This window comes from Phoxinus phoxinus, assembly GCF_949152265.1.
Source record: "Phoxinus phoxinus genome assembly, chromosome: 21".
Classification (NCBI taxonomy): Eukaryota; Metazoa; Chordata; class Actinopteri; order Cypriniformes; family Leuciscidae; genus Phoxinus; species Phoxinus phoxinus.
Window position 1 is genome coordinate 17944414 of NC_136896.1, and position 18197 is coordinate 17962610.

The 18197-nt window shown below is 38.0% G+C and overlaps 1 protein-coding gene across 5 annotated transcripts in view; it reads left to right on the forward strand.

Annotated features, from left to right (window-relative positions):
* Window positions 1-5539: 5539 nt before the first annotated feature.
* pcgf5b (polycomb group ring finger 5b) overlaps window positions 5540-18197 on the forward strand; it is a 16071-nt gene continuing 3413 nt past the window's right edge. The window contains exons 1-8 of one of the 5 annotated variants that reach the window (XM_079596413.1): window positions 5579-5740; window positions 7549-7694; window positions 7773-7817; window positions 11396-11492; window positions 11875-11930; window positions 12038-12097; window positions 14115-14260; window positions 17964-18062. In XM_079596413.1, the coding sequence (XP_079452539.1) occupies window positions 11485-11492; window positions 11875-11930; window positions 12038-12097; window positions 14115-14260; window positions 17964-18062 (369 nt within the window). In that variant the 5' untranslated portion in view covers window positions 5579-5740; window positions 7549-7694; window positions 7773-7817; window positions 11396-11484. Of the gene's footprint in view, window positions 5741-5940; window positions 6072-6471; window positions 6521-7548; window positions 7818-11395; window positions 11493-11874; window positions 11931-12037; window positions 12098-14114; window positions 14261-17963; window positions 18063-18197 lie in introns of those variants that run through there. The other 4 variants (XM_079596414.1, XM_079596415.1, XM_079596411.1 and 1 more) reach the window with 4 other exon arrangements.

Consider the following 18197-nt stretch of genomic DNA (forward strand, 5'->3'; position numbering starts at 1 on the left):
CCTTGTCTCCAAGGATGAGTTACAGTTGTCCGCAGAACTGAATTCACAGAACACCACTCCACATAACACACACAAAAGATGACAGGGAATGTTTATGAAGTTATGAATATAACATCATAATCAGTTTTGACTGTCTCATATATTAGGGGAGCTGTCTTCGTTTATGAGGTTATTTTCTTCTGGGCTTCATCACTTACATTACTTCTGTTACGAGAGCAGGTAAAATTGTCACACCCTGTGACTATTTTAAATGGAGCTGCCCATGAATCACTTAGAGTAATGAGTCACATGTATGGTTGACTTGTCACATGTACATGGTCTATAAACCTGAGAAATGATCCAGATTTAAAGAATGTATCTGTTAAAATTAATATATAGTGACATTGTACCATGTCTAATTGAGTGCCATTTTCAAAGTTTTCTTAAGCACTGGAGGTTACATATTGCATATTTTAACAAGTAGAATATTTCACTGATGTTAGACAGAGAATTTATTTTTTATTTAATTTTTTTATCATCAGCATCATGAAGAGTACAAAATATTGTCATTGGAGTCTATGGACACAGGTGTCTTATATTCATTACAACTTTAGAGTACTGTAAGAAATAAAGACAGTCTGTGTCAGTTCAATTCAGCAAATGTCGCTCATAGCAGCTCAGAAAAAAATACAAATGGAAGATTAATGTATTTAAAGTATTTCTTTAATAACTGTGTCAAGAGTTCAACAAGTTGGATATAAAATTATAATATTGGTGCAGGGCTTTCTAAGTGGGGGCTGATATGGGATTCTACAGAAAATGTGCGAGAAAATCTGATTAACTATATATAAAATAACATATTTTTTTCAAAAACACTGTGTACAATGTATTTAGAGGGTTGTTAATTTAATAATCATATAAATACTTTTTTTTAAATAACAAATCGAAACACGTTAAAATTGTAAACACGTAAAAAGTTTTTGAATTTGCAAACATCACTTTAGATCGAATCAAACATATGTGAATTGTGAACTGAATTTTCTCATCACTGCTTAAACTTTCATCTGTATCATTACAATCACAATGAAATCAATAATTCTTATTTTTTTATGGAAAATTGCACATCTTTTCAATTATAAATGATTTATCCATGGACATCCTTTTTCTTTTCAAATCATGAGCCCTCGTTATCTTTAATCAAAATAACGGTATGTCATCTCTGCTCTGGTGTGTTTACTGGCCTGAGGGCAGGACTTCACAGATCTTTATTGGGAAGGGTTTAGCAATGAACCACAAACAATTATTGCACATGCACCAGTTGAACAGTCCTTAAGACAGCAAATGTTTATAGGCGGTAGCCAATCAAATAACTCAGAAAAACGCCTTGGTGGAAGAGATCTGTGAAATTTGTTCTGTTTAAGTCTCAGTTGTTGGAAATTTTTATGTCAATTCAAATATGTACACGTGAATTTTGCAGATAAAACATTTGCAGATTAAAAAATGCAGTTGAAATCGAGAGGAAGTTTCATAAGGAAATAAATCCAATCAGATAAAAATGAGACTTCTACATTTACACTATGTATTTTGTTGATGTATTTAGGCCATAGGTCAGTGGGATATCTGATATGTGAAGTGAAGCTTCCGTCTTGTGTTTTTATCTGTCCTCATTCTCAGCATGTTATTAAAATGCTTGTAAAAGATGATCTGTAACTTAACACATTGCCTGAATAGCTATAGCAACCATTTCTGGACCATGTAACAGCCTCTACCTGCTCTTTAATGACCTGAGGTCTGACACACACACACACACACACACACACACACACACACACGCAATGCTGTAAACAATTTTTCAGTAAATAGACACTTGAAATCATCTGTGCCTTTGCACATTGCCATTTTAAACTTTTCCCTAAACCATGTGATTTTTTTTGTCATCTTTAATCTCTTCTGAAATCTTTTCTAATTTTAAACGGTATTTTTACTATTTCCATAAAAATATCTAAACATGTTTTAAAAATAATTTGTTTTTTTAACAAGTGTTCAGTGTTCCTCTAATCTGATGTATCACATTAACTGCATGTTTGAGTTTTCAGTCTGACTGATTTATCTACTGTGGCACGTGTGTGTGTTGAACTTGTCACCACCCAGCTCTGGTACAGCATACCTTGAGCAATATTAATATGGAATATGAAATATGAACCTTGTGCTGATACATGTTTATACATTATATACTGCATACAAGACAGGTTTTCAAATGGTTTTCTGATGGTTGACAACAAGTGATGCTTTAATGTCAAATAAAATATTATTCAATGTTGATGCATGACATTTTAGCAGGTATTTCCCCCGAAAAGTTGAGCATTTGAGTAATCGGCAGAGCAACAGGTCACGAGCCTGGCATTAAACACCTGAGACCCTTGAAAGCAGGAGAGCAGAAACCACAGAGACTGCAGCTTGTGAAGATAGATGATCCTGTACATAAACAGGTGAAAATATTATTTCACACTCTTGCTAGCTTCCAATTGTGGACATAACAGGAACATTTTTATATGTTTTCATTAATTAACATTTCCACCACATCTCACAGTATTGTTTAACAATTTCTGTGGCTAATTTCATATCATTTCATGTATTCTGTACATAAATACAATTAAACAATTGTTTTGCATTAAATAATATTCACTTTTTGTATAATTTGAAAAATAATTACATCTTGACAAGAAATTACAAAACATTTCAATATTTTTCTTTGTTTTTAAATACACTGTAAACAAGTACATGAACCTTTTAAAAATAACTTAAAGGGATAGTTCACTTTAAATTGAACATTCTGTCATTTACTCACCCTCAAGTTGTTTCAAACCTGTATAAAAAATTTTTTAAAGTAAAATTTTGTAAATAAAAATAAAATCTAAATAATACAAAATACAATGTTTTGACTTTTTTTCATGCAGATTTTAAATAAATTTTGAACTGTTTTTCAAGATTATGTAGAATTGTTTTTTGTTTTGTAAAGTAATAGGGGTATTCAATTGTGCATTATACAACACTTTATGTATTTAAAAACAATTGTTTAAAGCTTATGCAGTTGATAAATAATTGACATTTAAAATTCAGCTAGTCATTAATATTCAGAAATCAGGAAAATATATTGTATATACTGCATTTTTCATACTTCCAGATAGAGCAAATACATAAATAATGTAGTTTACTGTAAAAAATACAACAATTTAAAAATTCAGTTTGTACAATAAAAATACAGTAATTGGAGAATACAGAAATTCTAATCTAATTCTAATTAATTTAAATTAAATTACAGAAACGCTACTGTAAAAAATACAGTAACTGGCTGGCAACCCTGCCAGGTAATTTTTAACAGTGTAGATTTGTGCAAATTAAATAATTTTACACTATAAATATTTAATAGTTACATACTGTTTATTTTTAATAATGAATTGATTATATCCTTGTGAAATCCAAGTTATGTCCCCATTAAGGAAAAGTGTGAGTAAGAGGAAGACCAAATGTGAGTGGACTTCATGCATTTAATCATTTGCTCCCCTAAAATTGTGTTTTTGGCCTTTCCCAGTTTCAGCAATTAAAATTATACCACAATCTCAAAATTTAGGCAATATATTGATTTGAGATTCATATTTAGCTGTGTCACAATTTTGCAAGCAACCCAGTTACATTCATTCATTAATTTCTTCATTAATTCATTTTCAGATCATCTTTTGTACTTTTGTATTTATGGAAAGTGTTCTTCTACAATACAATACTGTAAAGTAAGCCGACAATTTCTGCATTTTATAGTGTGCTTTAGATTTCTCAGGTATAGGCCAAGTCTTTCATAACAGATATTAGCGCTGTCTGATGGTTGTAATTGTGTTTTCACAGTGTGACTGATATGAGGTGCAGATTGAGCAGACAGCAGTGGGACTGGAATGTGTGGTATGCCTCCTAATGAGAGAGGGATTCAGAGAACTTTCTCTACACCTGTCTGCCAGCAAGTTGTTAGAAAGAACAGAACACGTTATGCTCAGTTTCTTGAAAACTAAACAGCTAGTTTTTACAGCTTGTTCATTTACATTACATAATTTAATTTTCCAGCTCAGGGTCCGTCATTACAATTACAAGTCAGGATTTTAAAATAAATTTGCATTAAATATATTTAATGAAGTGGAATAGATAATTATTCATTGCCATGCCTTAATAAAGGGGTGGTATAATGCCCTTTTCACAAGATGTAAAATAAGTCTGTGATGTCCCCAGAGTGTGTATGTGAAGTTTTAGCTCAAAATACCCCACAGATATTTTTATATAGCATTTTAAAAGTGTCAATTTTTGAGGGTTTGCAAAAACGGACCGTTTTGTGTCTTTTCCTTTAAATGCAAATGAGCTGCTGCTCCCGGCACAGAGGGTGGAGCTTCAACAGCTTGTGTCATTTTACCTCACACAGACATGCACTGAAAATGTCAAAAACTTTTAGCCTTAAACCGGACGGAGTCAGACAATGATGGAGAGACTCAAGAAGAAGTGACAACATGTAGAATGCAACATGACATTTCTGAATGGTAAGTTAAAGAATGTATGTAGCTCATGTGTAGTTATCTTCTAGTCATTGATTAGCATGTTCTGTTTTTGATAATGTATAAATCGTGTTCCCGGAGGCGGGGCTTATGTAAATTCTAGGGTTGGTGATGTCACTAACCCTGGAGGAATGTCATGTAGCCTAGTCTTCAGCCATTTGTTGCTAGTCCTTAAAAAGCAATTTCTTTAAAACCAAATATCTCCCTGCTTTGAACTTTGAGGATTGTAACTTTACAGATGTTGTTTATGCTCAAACAGCAGCATTATACACTAACTAAAGTTAAACAAGTGAAATCATAATCAACCACCCCTTTAAGGATTGTGCATTGTGTAAATCCTGCTCGTCGTTTTAAAAGTTATTCTCAGTGCATTTTACATGTGTGTTAATTTAGGTCCGAGTCCACTTTTTTATGCAGTGAAGCGCTAGGTCGTGTGAAATATTTGTTATTTATATTATGTTGCCATCAACTGTGGGAATTTTACAACAGCCACATTTCAGTGAGGTCTTTCGGTGATAGTTCCTTGCATGGATGATGTGATGTGCGCATTCAATGATGTGCACACATGAACACTATTTGTATCAGCCTATTTTGTTTTGTGTTATACTCATCCCATATTTTTACCTAAAATATCTTTAATAATTTATTCTAGTGTGATGCTGTGAAAAATAAATAAAGGGCAATCTATATACATAGGGGGGTTGAGGAGGACATGTCAAAACATTATTCTTTATGCCTCTCCTAATGCAAACCAGTCTTACATGAACTGGCAGGTACCTGCCTTGTTATAATAGCAAGTAGCCTACTTGCCTTGTACAGGTCTTAGTAATACAGTATTAACGAATCCACCAGCTTGACAGGGCTGCCACATGTCTGTCTTCATTGATAAACTGGTTCTAAACTGTTACCGGACTAGCTGGTAATTGAAGGCTGCGCCCTAGTTTGTGTCCAATCAGAGACAATCTGCCATGGAATGAATAAAACAGCAATGCGTAAACAAGAACTGGAAAGTCCTCCGCCCCCTTCCCCATAACATCTCAAATGAAAGCAGTTCCGTATTCCGTGCCGCTACTACAACAACCATCACTTTCAATAGCCCAAATTCGGTCAAGCCTGTTTGTAAAAATCAATGCGCACCATCATCGTCATGGACCCATCATTTGTAGAAGGTAAGAGATGTCTGACTGCAGCTGCGTTTCGTTTTCACGCTCTCCCTTCATCGTAAAGTTTCGGGTGGGATGGGAATGCGGTCTCGTGTCATATATCAAGTTCGTCAGCATGTCTGTGTCTCTGTAGGATACTAGTTGTCAGGGTAGAGTTGGTTATTTAGTGCGCACTGGTGAGCGATAATACGGCTCGCCTCTCGCTTGCGGAAAGTGACACTTGTACAAATGGCAGCAAGTTAAAACGAGTGCAGCACTGATCGCTCATTATTCGACGTAACGCAGCGCAGGGTTTTTACAGGAAGATGACGCAGAGACTGACACTGACGGTGGCCAAGTGAGGATAAACCGACTCGTTTTTGACAGTAGACTTTAAAAAACGCTTACTGTCGTGAAGATGTCATGCGACGTAGCTAATGAGGATTAACTGAGGATTAACTTTGGAGTATAGGCTATATGACAAACCCGTATTGAATCTATTTGTCAAAACCTTTCATATGTCTGATCCCAAAATAAGATAAGGGGCGTCAAACTACATAAAATAGGGCAAAATACAACGTTCACAGGCCCACATTTTGTGTCGGTTGATGCCTATTATTACAAAATAACACGAGTTCCTCACTTAATACATGACTTTTTGTAAGGATAAACGCAGTTAGACTTTTATTTAATGTAATTTTTGAAGCCCCTCTGTACTTTGAGTTTAACCCAATGGTTTCGTTTTGAAGCAGTAGGCGGGGCTTTATTCGCATGTGTGATGATGCACCTGTAGACTGCAAAACTAATGTAAGCCATTCAGTTTCTTCTCAAACATTAAAAGTTGCACTCAGGATTATGGATAATAATTAATCATATATTAACTTTATATTGCGGTTTTAGTTCGTGCAAAGCATACAGATAAAAGAGTGTCTAAGAAAAACATGCAAACCAGACAATACAACAAATACAATATAGATAGGCCTACTTAACAACTTATGAGAGCAGAGACATAGTCCAGAGAGGTGGTATGGATCAGTATGTGTGATGAACCGGCCTAAACGCAATGAGTAAGAGTAGAAAAATAAATGTCCAAGCAAGCAGATCTCACACTACCGATCAAGGATGAACCATAGGAAAATATAGAAGTGAATTGGGGAATGTCCATTTTATGAATGTGTTGTAGGAGTAGGAGTAGTAGTAGTGTTAGACCGAGAAAAAAAAATAGATGGAATGCTTCTGTGTGCAGTTAGTAAACATACTTCAGTAGGTGTCAGTACCACTGGTACTTTTGGCACAAATAAGAGTGAGTGCAAATCAATCCACGCAAAATCACATCCTTCCCTACTACATACAAAACATCGTAAAAAACAGAATGTGAAAAGAGTAATATTTCAGAATTCACATAATTCATAAAACCGTAGGTGAAAAGTACCTTGGATGACTTCCTACTTCCACATTCCGAATTGTGCATATAATGGACACTTTACTGGTGAACTGATGCAACTGACGCTGTTAGGTCACATGACTATACAAACGAAAACATGAGGAATTTAGGCTAGTACATCCAGATTACATTTATAGGCCTACTATGCAAATTCATACTATATAGAATACACTTTTCACAGTCGCAAAATAAGGGCTTTTTCAAAAGAAGTTCCTACTCAGAGAGTTTGCGATTTTTGGATTCAGCCTTACTTCACTTTTAACAAACTATAAAAGTTACACATAAATATATAATGTTCCAAAGCAATACAAGTAAAAAATCTAATAAAAATCTTTTAAAAAAGATATCACATTTTTGTTTCACAGTCTAATTGTTGAATCCACATCCACAGGTCTGTCTAAAAGGCATGTTTAATTACCCATGATGTCATGAAGGACGAGAAGGCCAGGCGCCCTTCAGCAGTTGAGCCCCGGAGTGGTTAAATCTTCCTTCTTCCTTCATCTTTACACCATCTGTTTTCCCTCCATCCCCACTTTGGTAACTTGACAATGACATCACATAGGAAACACCTGGTGAAGGACTTCAACTATTTCATTACCTGTTATGTCTGTAAAGGGTACCTGATCAAGCCAACCACTGTGACAGAGTGCCTGCACACCTGTGAGTACCTACAGTTTTTAGTCCTATTCGCATTGGATAAGTATTATAGGGACCTTGTGTGATTTAGAAATGACCCACATCTGAATTTCGTGTGGCGCATTCGCACGGTGATAAGCGAAGCCTGTGATTTTACTAGAATTTACTGACTTCTCCCAGATTTTATGTCAATAGGCTCATGCTTGGAAATGTCTTGTCGTTATAGGTCTAGTCTAGTTATATGATATATCATAAACAGAAGAATGTTCTTTACCGCATGCTGCTATACATGCATGTCGTCCATCTCCATCTAATCATTCTTTTAGTTTTTTCTCTTCTGATGGTTTTCAACTTTCTCTTTCTGCAAATTGTGTAGTTGTATGGTGTAGGTATCGATATGACCCAGGACCCAAAATACTATCAAAACACTCCAACAGCTTTCATTCTTTGCGAAAGATGGATAAAAAGCTGCACAGGAAACAAAAAACCTTGAAAAAAATATATACGAGGTCATTTGCGGGAACATTTTTACTTCACGAATTACAGACATGGCAGATATGCACGGGATTAAGATCACAGACAACCTCCGCAATTATTACATATGACTAGAGGTCACCAGGTAATTCTTATCCAGTGCGAATATGGCTTTTGTGAAAGTTTAGTGAAATGTTTATTGGTGAATTCTCAACCAATGGGCCCTTACCCCAAAAATGGTCTGCTCTGATTGCTTGATGGACAGTGGGTGATAAAAGCAATGCTAAATGCAAATAATGAAATAATAATAAAATTCAGATATATACTCAAGCATTGGATTGCAGAATGAGGAAGAAAGTCTTTTCCAATTGATTTATTGACATATATCTGATAAAGCTGTGTCCAATTAAACTCTACTGTATTACCTGTCACGCTAATACATACACCACAGCATTTGTTTTATGTGTTTTAGGCAAAAAGTGTTCAGGTGTAAAGGACCTACTTTCCTTTTTGCATCATATTGGTACAGCACTGTCACGATCCCTGCCTCTTTGTCCTTTGTTGTATTTATGCATTTTTATTTTGAAGTGTATTTTCTGTTCACTTTGTTGCACTGTTTCCCCTTTCCTGTTTGCCTTTGTTTCTTAAGATACATGGGCTGTGTTCCACTCCTCATTTGTATGCCCTTCACCCACAAACTTCCCTCCAGAAGGTATAGGTATAAGGTACAACGGGTATAAGTTCACTCGAATGTGCATCATTGCTTTGTTGCACGAGTGCCCACTACTGGTGGAACTCGCGCTTAAGGTTTAAATGGAACGCACTAACCCCTTGATCACTTGGAATTCACTATGGAGCTGATTTATTATGTAATCCCCATTTTTACTTATGAATTTGTTTTATGCACCATTCTATATGCATATAAGTTGTTGGAAAAAATATATAAAATCCTATAGGTATATGAGCTGTTGGAGAAAACTAAATTACACAAATGAAAAAAAAAAACACATCAATAGTATAAACTTTGACAGTGAACATAAGGCAGCTAAAAGTATTATGCAATTAATTCTCAAAAGAATTAATATATCATACACTTAATCACACAGTTAAGCACAATCTGCTGTGACTTCACAATCAAGCTGAACTGTGGGATATAGAGCTGCTTGAAGTGTACATCGGAGTTGACTGTCAAAATCGAGGGGACGAGGGTATAGGCTGCGTTCCAGTCCAAAATGTCATGCCCTTCACTCGCTAACTTCCCTCCGTCTCGTTCACTTGGATGTGTGTCATTGCTTACGTTGCACAAGTGCCCACTACTGGAGGAAACTGCAGTGGGCTGAATTGAAACGTCCTAAGCCCTTGATCACTTGGAATCAGCTATGGAGTTGATTTTTTTTTTTTTTTTTTTACAAATTTGTTTAATGCAGCATCCAAATGTATTTAGATGTGTTTGGGTTGTTAAAAATAAATAAATAAATAAATAAATAGTATATATATATATATATATATATATATATATATATATATATATATATATATATATATATATATATATATATATATATATATATATATAATTCATATATCATAGAGTTGTTTGTGGTGGTGATAATAATGGCTGTGTTCCAGTCCAAAAATGTCATGCCCTTCACTTGCTAACTTCCCTCCGTCTCGTTCAGTCGGATGTACGTCATTGCTTACGTTGCATGAGTGCCTACTTCTGGCGGAAACTGCAATGGGATGAATTGGAACATCCTTAGCCCTTTATCACTTGGAATCAGCTATGGAGTTGATTTATTATTAAAAAAAATTCCCCTGTAAGAATTTATTTAATGCAGCATCCAAATGTATAGGTGTGTTTGGGTTGTTTTAAATAAAAAAAATATATAATTAATATCATAGAGTTGTTTGTTGTGGTGGTGATTAGACGAGATCTGTGGTGACGTCACAATCGTACTGCATTGTGGGACATATAGGTGCCTGAAGTGTACATCTGAAGTAGACTCGCTCCCTCGGTCAAAATCGAGGGAACGAGGGTCTGTCCATATAAACTTCCCTCATCCACTTCATGAAGTGGAACGCACTTCAAAATGGCGGCAGGGATTCCCCCGAGGGGAAGTGCTTAGGGAAGTTCGCAAGTGCGTGTCTAAAAGCGGACTAGAACGCATTCTAGATCTGCAGTGACGTCACAATCGTGTTTCATTGTGGTATATGGAGCTCCCTGAAGTGTACATGTGAAGTAGACTCGTTCCCTCGGTCAAATTTGAAGTGGAACACAGTTCAAAATGGTGGCAGGGATACCCCGAGGGGAAGTGCTTAGGGAAGTTTGCAAGTGCGTGTCTAAAAGTGGACTGGAACGCAGCCCTGTCCATATAAACCTCCCTCATCCACTTCACGAAGTGGAACGCACTTCAAAATCGTGGCAGGGATTCCACCGAGGGGAAGTGCTTCGGGAAGTTCACAATTGTGTGTTGAGTGGAACGCAGCCCTTGTTTGTTTCCTAAGGGATTAATCAGTCTCAGGTGTTCCTTGTTACCCTCTTGTTATCCTGTATATATATATATATATATATATACCCCTGTGTTTCAGGGCTTTTTGAATCATGTTTCATGTTCCTGGTTTTGATTTAGGCCTCATTTTGTGATATATTTTGTTTTATTACATTTCTGCTTTCATTTGGATCCAGTCTCTCATCTTCCTTGCATCGGCCAAGTAACAAAGCACAATAGATGTGAATAGTCCCACTCTTTTAAAATACATGACCAACACAGTGTCACAGTCATCTGTTGATCAGTCACCATGACCACCGTTATTTTCCTCAATGCATAAGCTATTTTCACGCATAATATTTTCACTATATAATATTCTTGATTGAGTCAGTTTCTCATTTCTGCTTTATTTAATTATTTTTTCTTTTATATTATGTTCATTAATGCCATAACAAGAATTCCATATTTTGAATGCACTATGCATTTGTTTGTGCAAATGCATAGTGCACAACCCCCCCCCCCCCCCCCCGCTGCTTTAATTGCATTTTGACTTGTTTTAAATGCTCATTAAATAGGTAACGTTATGTGTGCATTCAGTTTTTTAAGAATAATTTCTTCTGTTTTCTTGCTTCTGAACAGTTTGCAAAAGCTGTATTGTCCAGCATTTTGAGGACAGCAATGATTGCCCAAAATGTGGTATCCAGGTTCATGAAACGAATCCCTTGGAGATGTTAAGGTAAACCACACTGATCCATAATATCCTACTACTAAGACAAAACCTCTTCAGAAAATATGTTTCAAGTGGTCTGGGATCAGATGCAGTGCAGCATTGTAGATCACACCACAATACAAACCATGATAAGGTTTAATCAGATTCATTTACTTGATTTCGCATCCTGGTTGAAGCATTCCAGTGATTGTTTTCTGAAGCTAGAGTGTCAGCTGTGAGAATGACCCAGAGCAGGATTGCCTTTCCACACCAGTGATGCACCTCCACCCATACACCAGACAGAATTATAACAAGATCTAGAGCAGCATTAGCCTGAACCACAGATGGGACAGGGAAAATATGGCTCTCATCATGTGTTCTGGTATACTCACATTTCTTTTCTCCAAAGGCTGGATAACACTCTTGAAGAAGTCATATTCAAACTTGTGCCCGGTCTTAGAGAAAGTATGTATTTTACTGAGCCATTTTAAGTAACTTGTGTGTTATATATAGATACCAAATATCAACTGGCTTTTATTTAACCTTTTCCCTGCCTTTCATTTTCCTTCCAGAGGAACAGCAGCAAGAGGTTGAATTTTGGAGAAGAAACAAATCGAAAGAAAATTCTAACGGTAAAATGACTCACAAATTATCTGCACTCACCTGATAGCCATATTTTAAAGGGATAATTCATCAGAATTTTTTTTTTCATTCATATACTCGCTCTGTTGTCATTTCAAACCTGAATGAAATGTGAGAGAATTTTAGCTGAATGTTGACACTGCTGTTTTTCATACAATGAAAGTGAATGGTGACAATGAGATGTCAGGCTCTCAAAAAGCACCATTAAAAAGTCCAAATAGAATTTGTACGACTTCAGATGACTTGGGCTGCATCAGAAATCACATATTGTCTTGTCTTGAGTCATTGCCATGTGACCTACCAGCGTCAGTTGTGTCACTTCACTGTCATTCACAAATCCTCTCCCATGGCCTCATGGGATTGTGAAGTGTTCATTGGATGCGCACTTCAAAATCTTGCAGATAGTAGTAGTTCCCCTGGGATCCTTTTGCCTACTGTTTTATGAATATTGTAAATTCTAAAATGCTACTTAATTCACACAGTTTTCTTGCCTACTATGCAGTAGGAAAGTATACCATTTCCGTTGCAGCCTTAGAATACAGCACACAAGTTGTCTAGTTTTATGGTACATTTATGCTGCCTTTTTTGGAGCTGAAAAAAGGCAGCATAAGTCCTTTTTTGGAGCTTAACAGCTCCTGGTTACTTCATTTTCATTGTATGGAAAAGAGCAGCGTGAAAAATCGGCATAACATATTTTGTGGTTTGCCGAAGAAAGAAAGTGTTATGGATTTGAAACAGCATGAGGGTCAGTAAATGTTTTACAAAAGTTTCATTTTTGGCTGAACTATCCCTTTAATCCAACACATTAGGCTCTCATAGCTATGAATCAGTCCAATGTGACCTCATGGTACAGGCTACTTTGCTCTATTCAGCATTTAAACTTCTTTCATCAGACTTTTGGTATAACTTTTGTTCCCTATCAAGAAATGTCTTTACAGCTACCACAGTCTGTTTCTGTGACCTTGACTCACAGGTGGTAGAATGATGCAAGTCATCAGTATAGGTGTCCTCAATCTATGTCTCTCTGCTTCTTTGACTCCACAGAGGGAACCACATAATCGCTCTGTACAGCTATGTTACAACTTTAAAGATGAGCACAGAACATTTTAAACTGTTAGACTTTAATGGTCATATGATGTTGCAGAAAGTGTGACATACTGTACAGTGTACAGTATGTTCTGTCAAATTTAGACACATTCAGACGGGTTAATTGCTCAAAACTGTTTAGTTATTTACACTACCATCACTATGCTTACCAAGGCTGCATTTTTTATTTTATTTTATTTTTTGTATTTTAATTTATTTTAGAATGTAATTTATTCATGGCAAAGCTGAATTTTCAGAAGCCATTACGTCAGTGCAGTCTTCAGTGCCACATAATCCTTCAGAAATAATTATAATATTTTTTTATTTATTATCAATCATTATTGTTGCTCAATTATTAACAATTATTATTAACAACTATTTTATTATTAATATTATGTAATTATGTAGTATATATATTATTATATAATTTTTGAAGGAGCATGCGACACTGAAGGATGGAGTAACGGCTGCTGAAAATGCAACAATAATCTACAGTTGTGCTCTGTATGAGCCAAAATTAAGGACATTTTAATAATAGTTGGAGTCTCCAAGGTAACTTGCAAGTGTTTGCAGCTGCAAAATAGTTCTTAATGATGAGATAATTACCACATTTATAATTTCCCCAAGAGCATTGTTTTGAATATGATATATTTCATATAAAAGAAAATCTGAGAAAAGATGCAGATGCTGTTTTGGATTAGCATATCTATTCAGCTTTGCCTGAACTTTTTTGCCGCACATTGTTGAAGCACATAATGTAGCACTTTTTTAAAAAGAAGTTTTTGCAAGAAATCCATTTATTTACAGTTATTTAAGATAACATCGGTGTGAAAAGTAGATAAAACAATAGTTCAGAACCTTAATTCAATTATTTAAATGGCAATCCTTTAGCATGAGCACCACTGTTTTGTCTTTTTCCAGAGGATGGCCCTATATGTAAGAAAGCTCGTGTAAATGAAGATGATGATGATAAAGGTGATGGGGACTACCACAGAAGTGATACTCAGATAGCCATCTGTCTGGACTGCTTGCGTAACAATGGGCAGATGGAAGAGAACATCGTTAAGGTTAGCCATCTTGAATTTTGCGCTATAACTCTCCTCCCCCTGTCAGCATTCTGGGTGCCACTCCATGTCTTATGCTTCCTTTATCTTCTCTATTCAATGGTCTTGCCCCATCATCCCTTATAAGGGAAAGGTGAACTGGAATCAGTTTTTTTCCCACAAGATCCTTGTTTGACATTTTAAGATTAAAGATGAGACTGATTCTCAGTCTTTACTAAAGCCTGGTATCAATCAGTGTGACTCCAAGGCTCAATCCTTTCTATCAGCTTCTAATTTACCATGATTTTCTTTCTTGCTTTCTTGCTTTATTTCTTCTTTGCTTTATTTCTTTCTTGCTTTCTTTCTTAACGTGATGTCTATATATATATATATATATATATATATATATATATATATATATATATATATATATATATATATATAACAGTAATATTGTGTAATATAATTACAGTTTAAAATAACTGTTCCCTATCTGTCAGCCACTTTGAAGTTGATGGGGTTGCACTAGGGGGAGCCCCAAACACCTCTGATACTTCAGAAAAGGCCAATGAGAATTGGCAAGGGGAATTTACATGCCAGCCACTCCCCTGGAGGGCTATACGGGTATAAAATGAGGCTGGTGTGCTCCACTCATTCAGATTTATTTTTCGGAGCTGAGAAGATGTATCTGACTGTGATTCTCTCTCCACTCACCTCTGCCTAAAAGCTTTGTTGGATTTTTATATGGCGCATGTCAGCGATTCTCTCTTTCACACACACACAGTTTAGTGCAAAAGAGTTCACCTGGATGTTTCAACGGCAACTAAAAAGAGACATTTCCAAAAAAGATTCTCTAGCAAGAGAATTTTTCCATAAAACAGAATTTCTTTTAAAGATGCTTTTTCACATGTATATTTCTGGATGTGGTCGACATTTCTGCCGGATGAGTCCCCACGGACCTTCTATTCCTCAGCACGCTCGTCTTTCCTAGTTGAGTTCATGGATTAGGTTAGGCGGTTCATCCTATGGTGAGCCTAATTTATTATTCAGGGCTCCTGCTGGGCACTGAAATATTTTCAGAGGCTTCTGGGGCATATGACATCCTCAGTTGCAGTAACGCCACTTGGGTTGAGGCATATGAAACCACTTCAGCATTGGCTTCATTCTCAAAGTCACGAAATGCACACATCGAGTGACCATCATGTCGATCTGTCGCCGTACTTTAAGTCCTTGGACAAACCTTGCGTTTCTACAGGTGGGAGTTCACTTAGAATAAGTGTCCAGACGTCCAAGACAGGCTGGTGCGCTGAATACAACGGGCATGCAGTCTTGGGAACCTGGACAGGTCCCTGACTGCACTGGCACATCAACTGCCTTGAGGCCTTGAATTGTTGGCTATGCTGCTAGCCTTGAGGAGGTTTCGGCTATTGATCCATGGCAATCATGTGTTGATCTGAATGGACAACGTGGCGATGGTGGCGTATATAAATCGCCGTGGTGGTATCTGTTCTCGTCGCATGTCCCAACTCGCCCACCATCTCCTCCTGTGGAGTCAGCAGCAACTGAAGTCACTGTGAGCCACTTATGTCCCAGGCGACCTTAATCACGGAGCTGACTCGCTCTCATGACAGGCTACGCTCCATGGGGAGTGGAGACCCCATCCCCAGGTCTTTCAGCTTATTTGGAGTTGATTCGGTGAGGCACAAATATAACTGTTCAATAGCCAGGAATCCTCCCACTGTCCTCTGTGGTATTTCCTGACCGAGGCCCCCCTCGACATGGATGCACTGGCACACAGCTAGCCCTGGGGTCTGCGCAAGTAAGCTTTTCCCCAATGAGCCTGATTGCACAGACGTTGTGCAAAGTCAGAGAGGACGAAGAGTGGGTCCTACTGGTTGCAGGTATTGGCCTAACCCGACTTAGTTCTTGGAGCTCAAGCTCCTTGCGACTGCCCCTTTCTGGCGAATTCCCCTGAGTAATCACCTCCTTTTTTCAGGGACCGGGCACAACTTGCCACCTGCACCCAGACCTCTGGAACCTCCGCGTCTAATCCCTGGATAGGATGTGGAAGACTTGTGTGGGCTATCACCAGCGGCACCACACTATCATTCAGGCTAGTGCCCACTTCACAAGCCGTGTTTATGCTTTGAAATCTGAGAAAAGCCCACTTCACAAGCCGTGTTTATGCTTTGAAATCTGAGAAATTCTGAAAGTCTGTTTGTTAACTGGTGTGCTTCCAGAGGAGAAGACCCACAGAGATGTGCAGTGGAGTCAGTGCTTTTCTTCCTGCAGGACAGGTTGGAGGTGCTATCAGCTCTTTGTCTGTTTTGGGGGACAGCAGAAGGGGAAGACTGTCTCCAAAATTAGGTTGGCCCACTAGATCGTGGATGCTATTACCTTGGCTATCCCCTTCGTTTAAGCTCACTCCACAAGGAGTGTTGCATCCTCCTGGGCTTTAGCCTGCAGTGACTGTTGTGACGGATCGTCTGCCTCTCCCTTGTAATCAGCGTCACCCCGTCCCTTAATTTGCCACCCTTCGCCAGGTTCCCGACTGGAGTGGGTTTGATTGGAGAGGAGGGGCCCTGAAAAGAACAATTGGCGGATTGTGATAAGGCACACCTGACGTGAATGAAGCCTCATCACCGCCGCTGGTAAATGCTGAGTGCGCGCCTCCTCGGGAGACCGGTCTCTTCCCTGTGCGTGCACACAAGGGTGTCCTCGTGGGTCCAGGAAGGGAGTGCGGAGGGATTCCCGTGCCGCCGGAGCTGTGAGTCGCCGGACCCGCGGTCCGAGCAGAGAGCGCGTGTGACGCCGCTGACGGGCTAGGATGCCAGGCCGCTATTCCCCTCCGTTGTCGAGGCCTATAGAAGAGGACTAGCCGCGATGCAGAAGCCACCGCCCCTTCGCGCCTCAGACTCAAGGAGAGAGAGAAGCGCGTGCGACCTCCGGACACCGCCCCCTTACCTGGACCCATCCCATCTCTTCAATACCCTTCCCTCACAACTCCCTGGCACAACGAGGACACCAGATCCCCTTTTATTTTAACTCCTTATTTCCCCATTTTTGGTCATTTTATGTTTATTTCATGTAATAAATGCCTCTCCAAGGCTTGACACAGTGTCTGTCGTTTGCTCCTCCCACTACACTGTTTAACTGCAAACTCTATCTGCAGAGTGGTTTGCTCGGCGACACCTAATACCTTTCTCTCTCCACCTTTACCTCTCCTAATACCTTTTTGAGATTTTTCCATATCCGGGTTGAGCCAGTTTCGTCCGTGTGTTGGCCCAGGTATAGGCACTGCAGGCAACTAGCCGGGTGCTCTACTGGTACACAGCGAATAATTTTTTGGAAGAATCAGAGGTGTTTGGGGCTCCCAAGTGCGACCCATAATGTCAGTCTTGACACAACGTCTCATTCCCTTCATCATGGAGGTTATAATATTAACTGAGACATTTTCTATTTCTTCATTCTTTTTTAAAAGGGACAATGCACAATAATTAACATGAGCACTTAAGTCCATCATGTAAATGTGCCAGATTTAGCTGTACAGAATCATTTTCATCTGTAGGTCCCATTTAGATATAGTTTTAAAATGTTTTTTCTTCTATTCCTGTGATGGCAAAGCTTATTATTCAGCAGCCAGTTTTCAGTGTCACACGATCTTTCAGAAATTCTCATTCTTATATTCTGAGACCCAGTTTGGAAATTTGTTGTCTTTTTTTTCCAGGGTTTAATGAAAAAATTTATTCGCTGCTCAACAAGAGTGACTGTTGGAACAATTAAGAAGTTTTTAAGTCTGAAGTTGAAGCTTCCCAGTTCTTATGAGGTAACATTTGAAAAGCTTTAGTCTATGTAGTTTTCCATTTTCCTGTACAAAGGTAGAATGATTTGTTGGAATTTACATATTGCCTTTGCATTTTGTTTAAATCTCACGTTTATATGAATATGTTGTTATGCATTT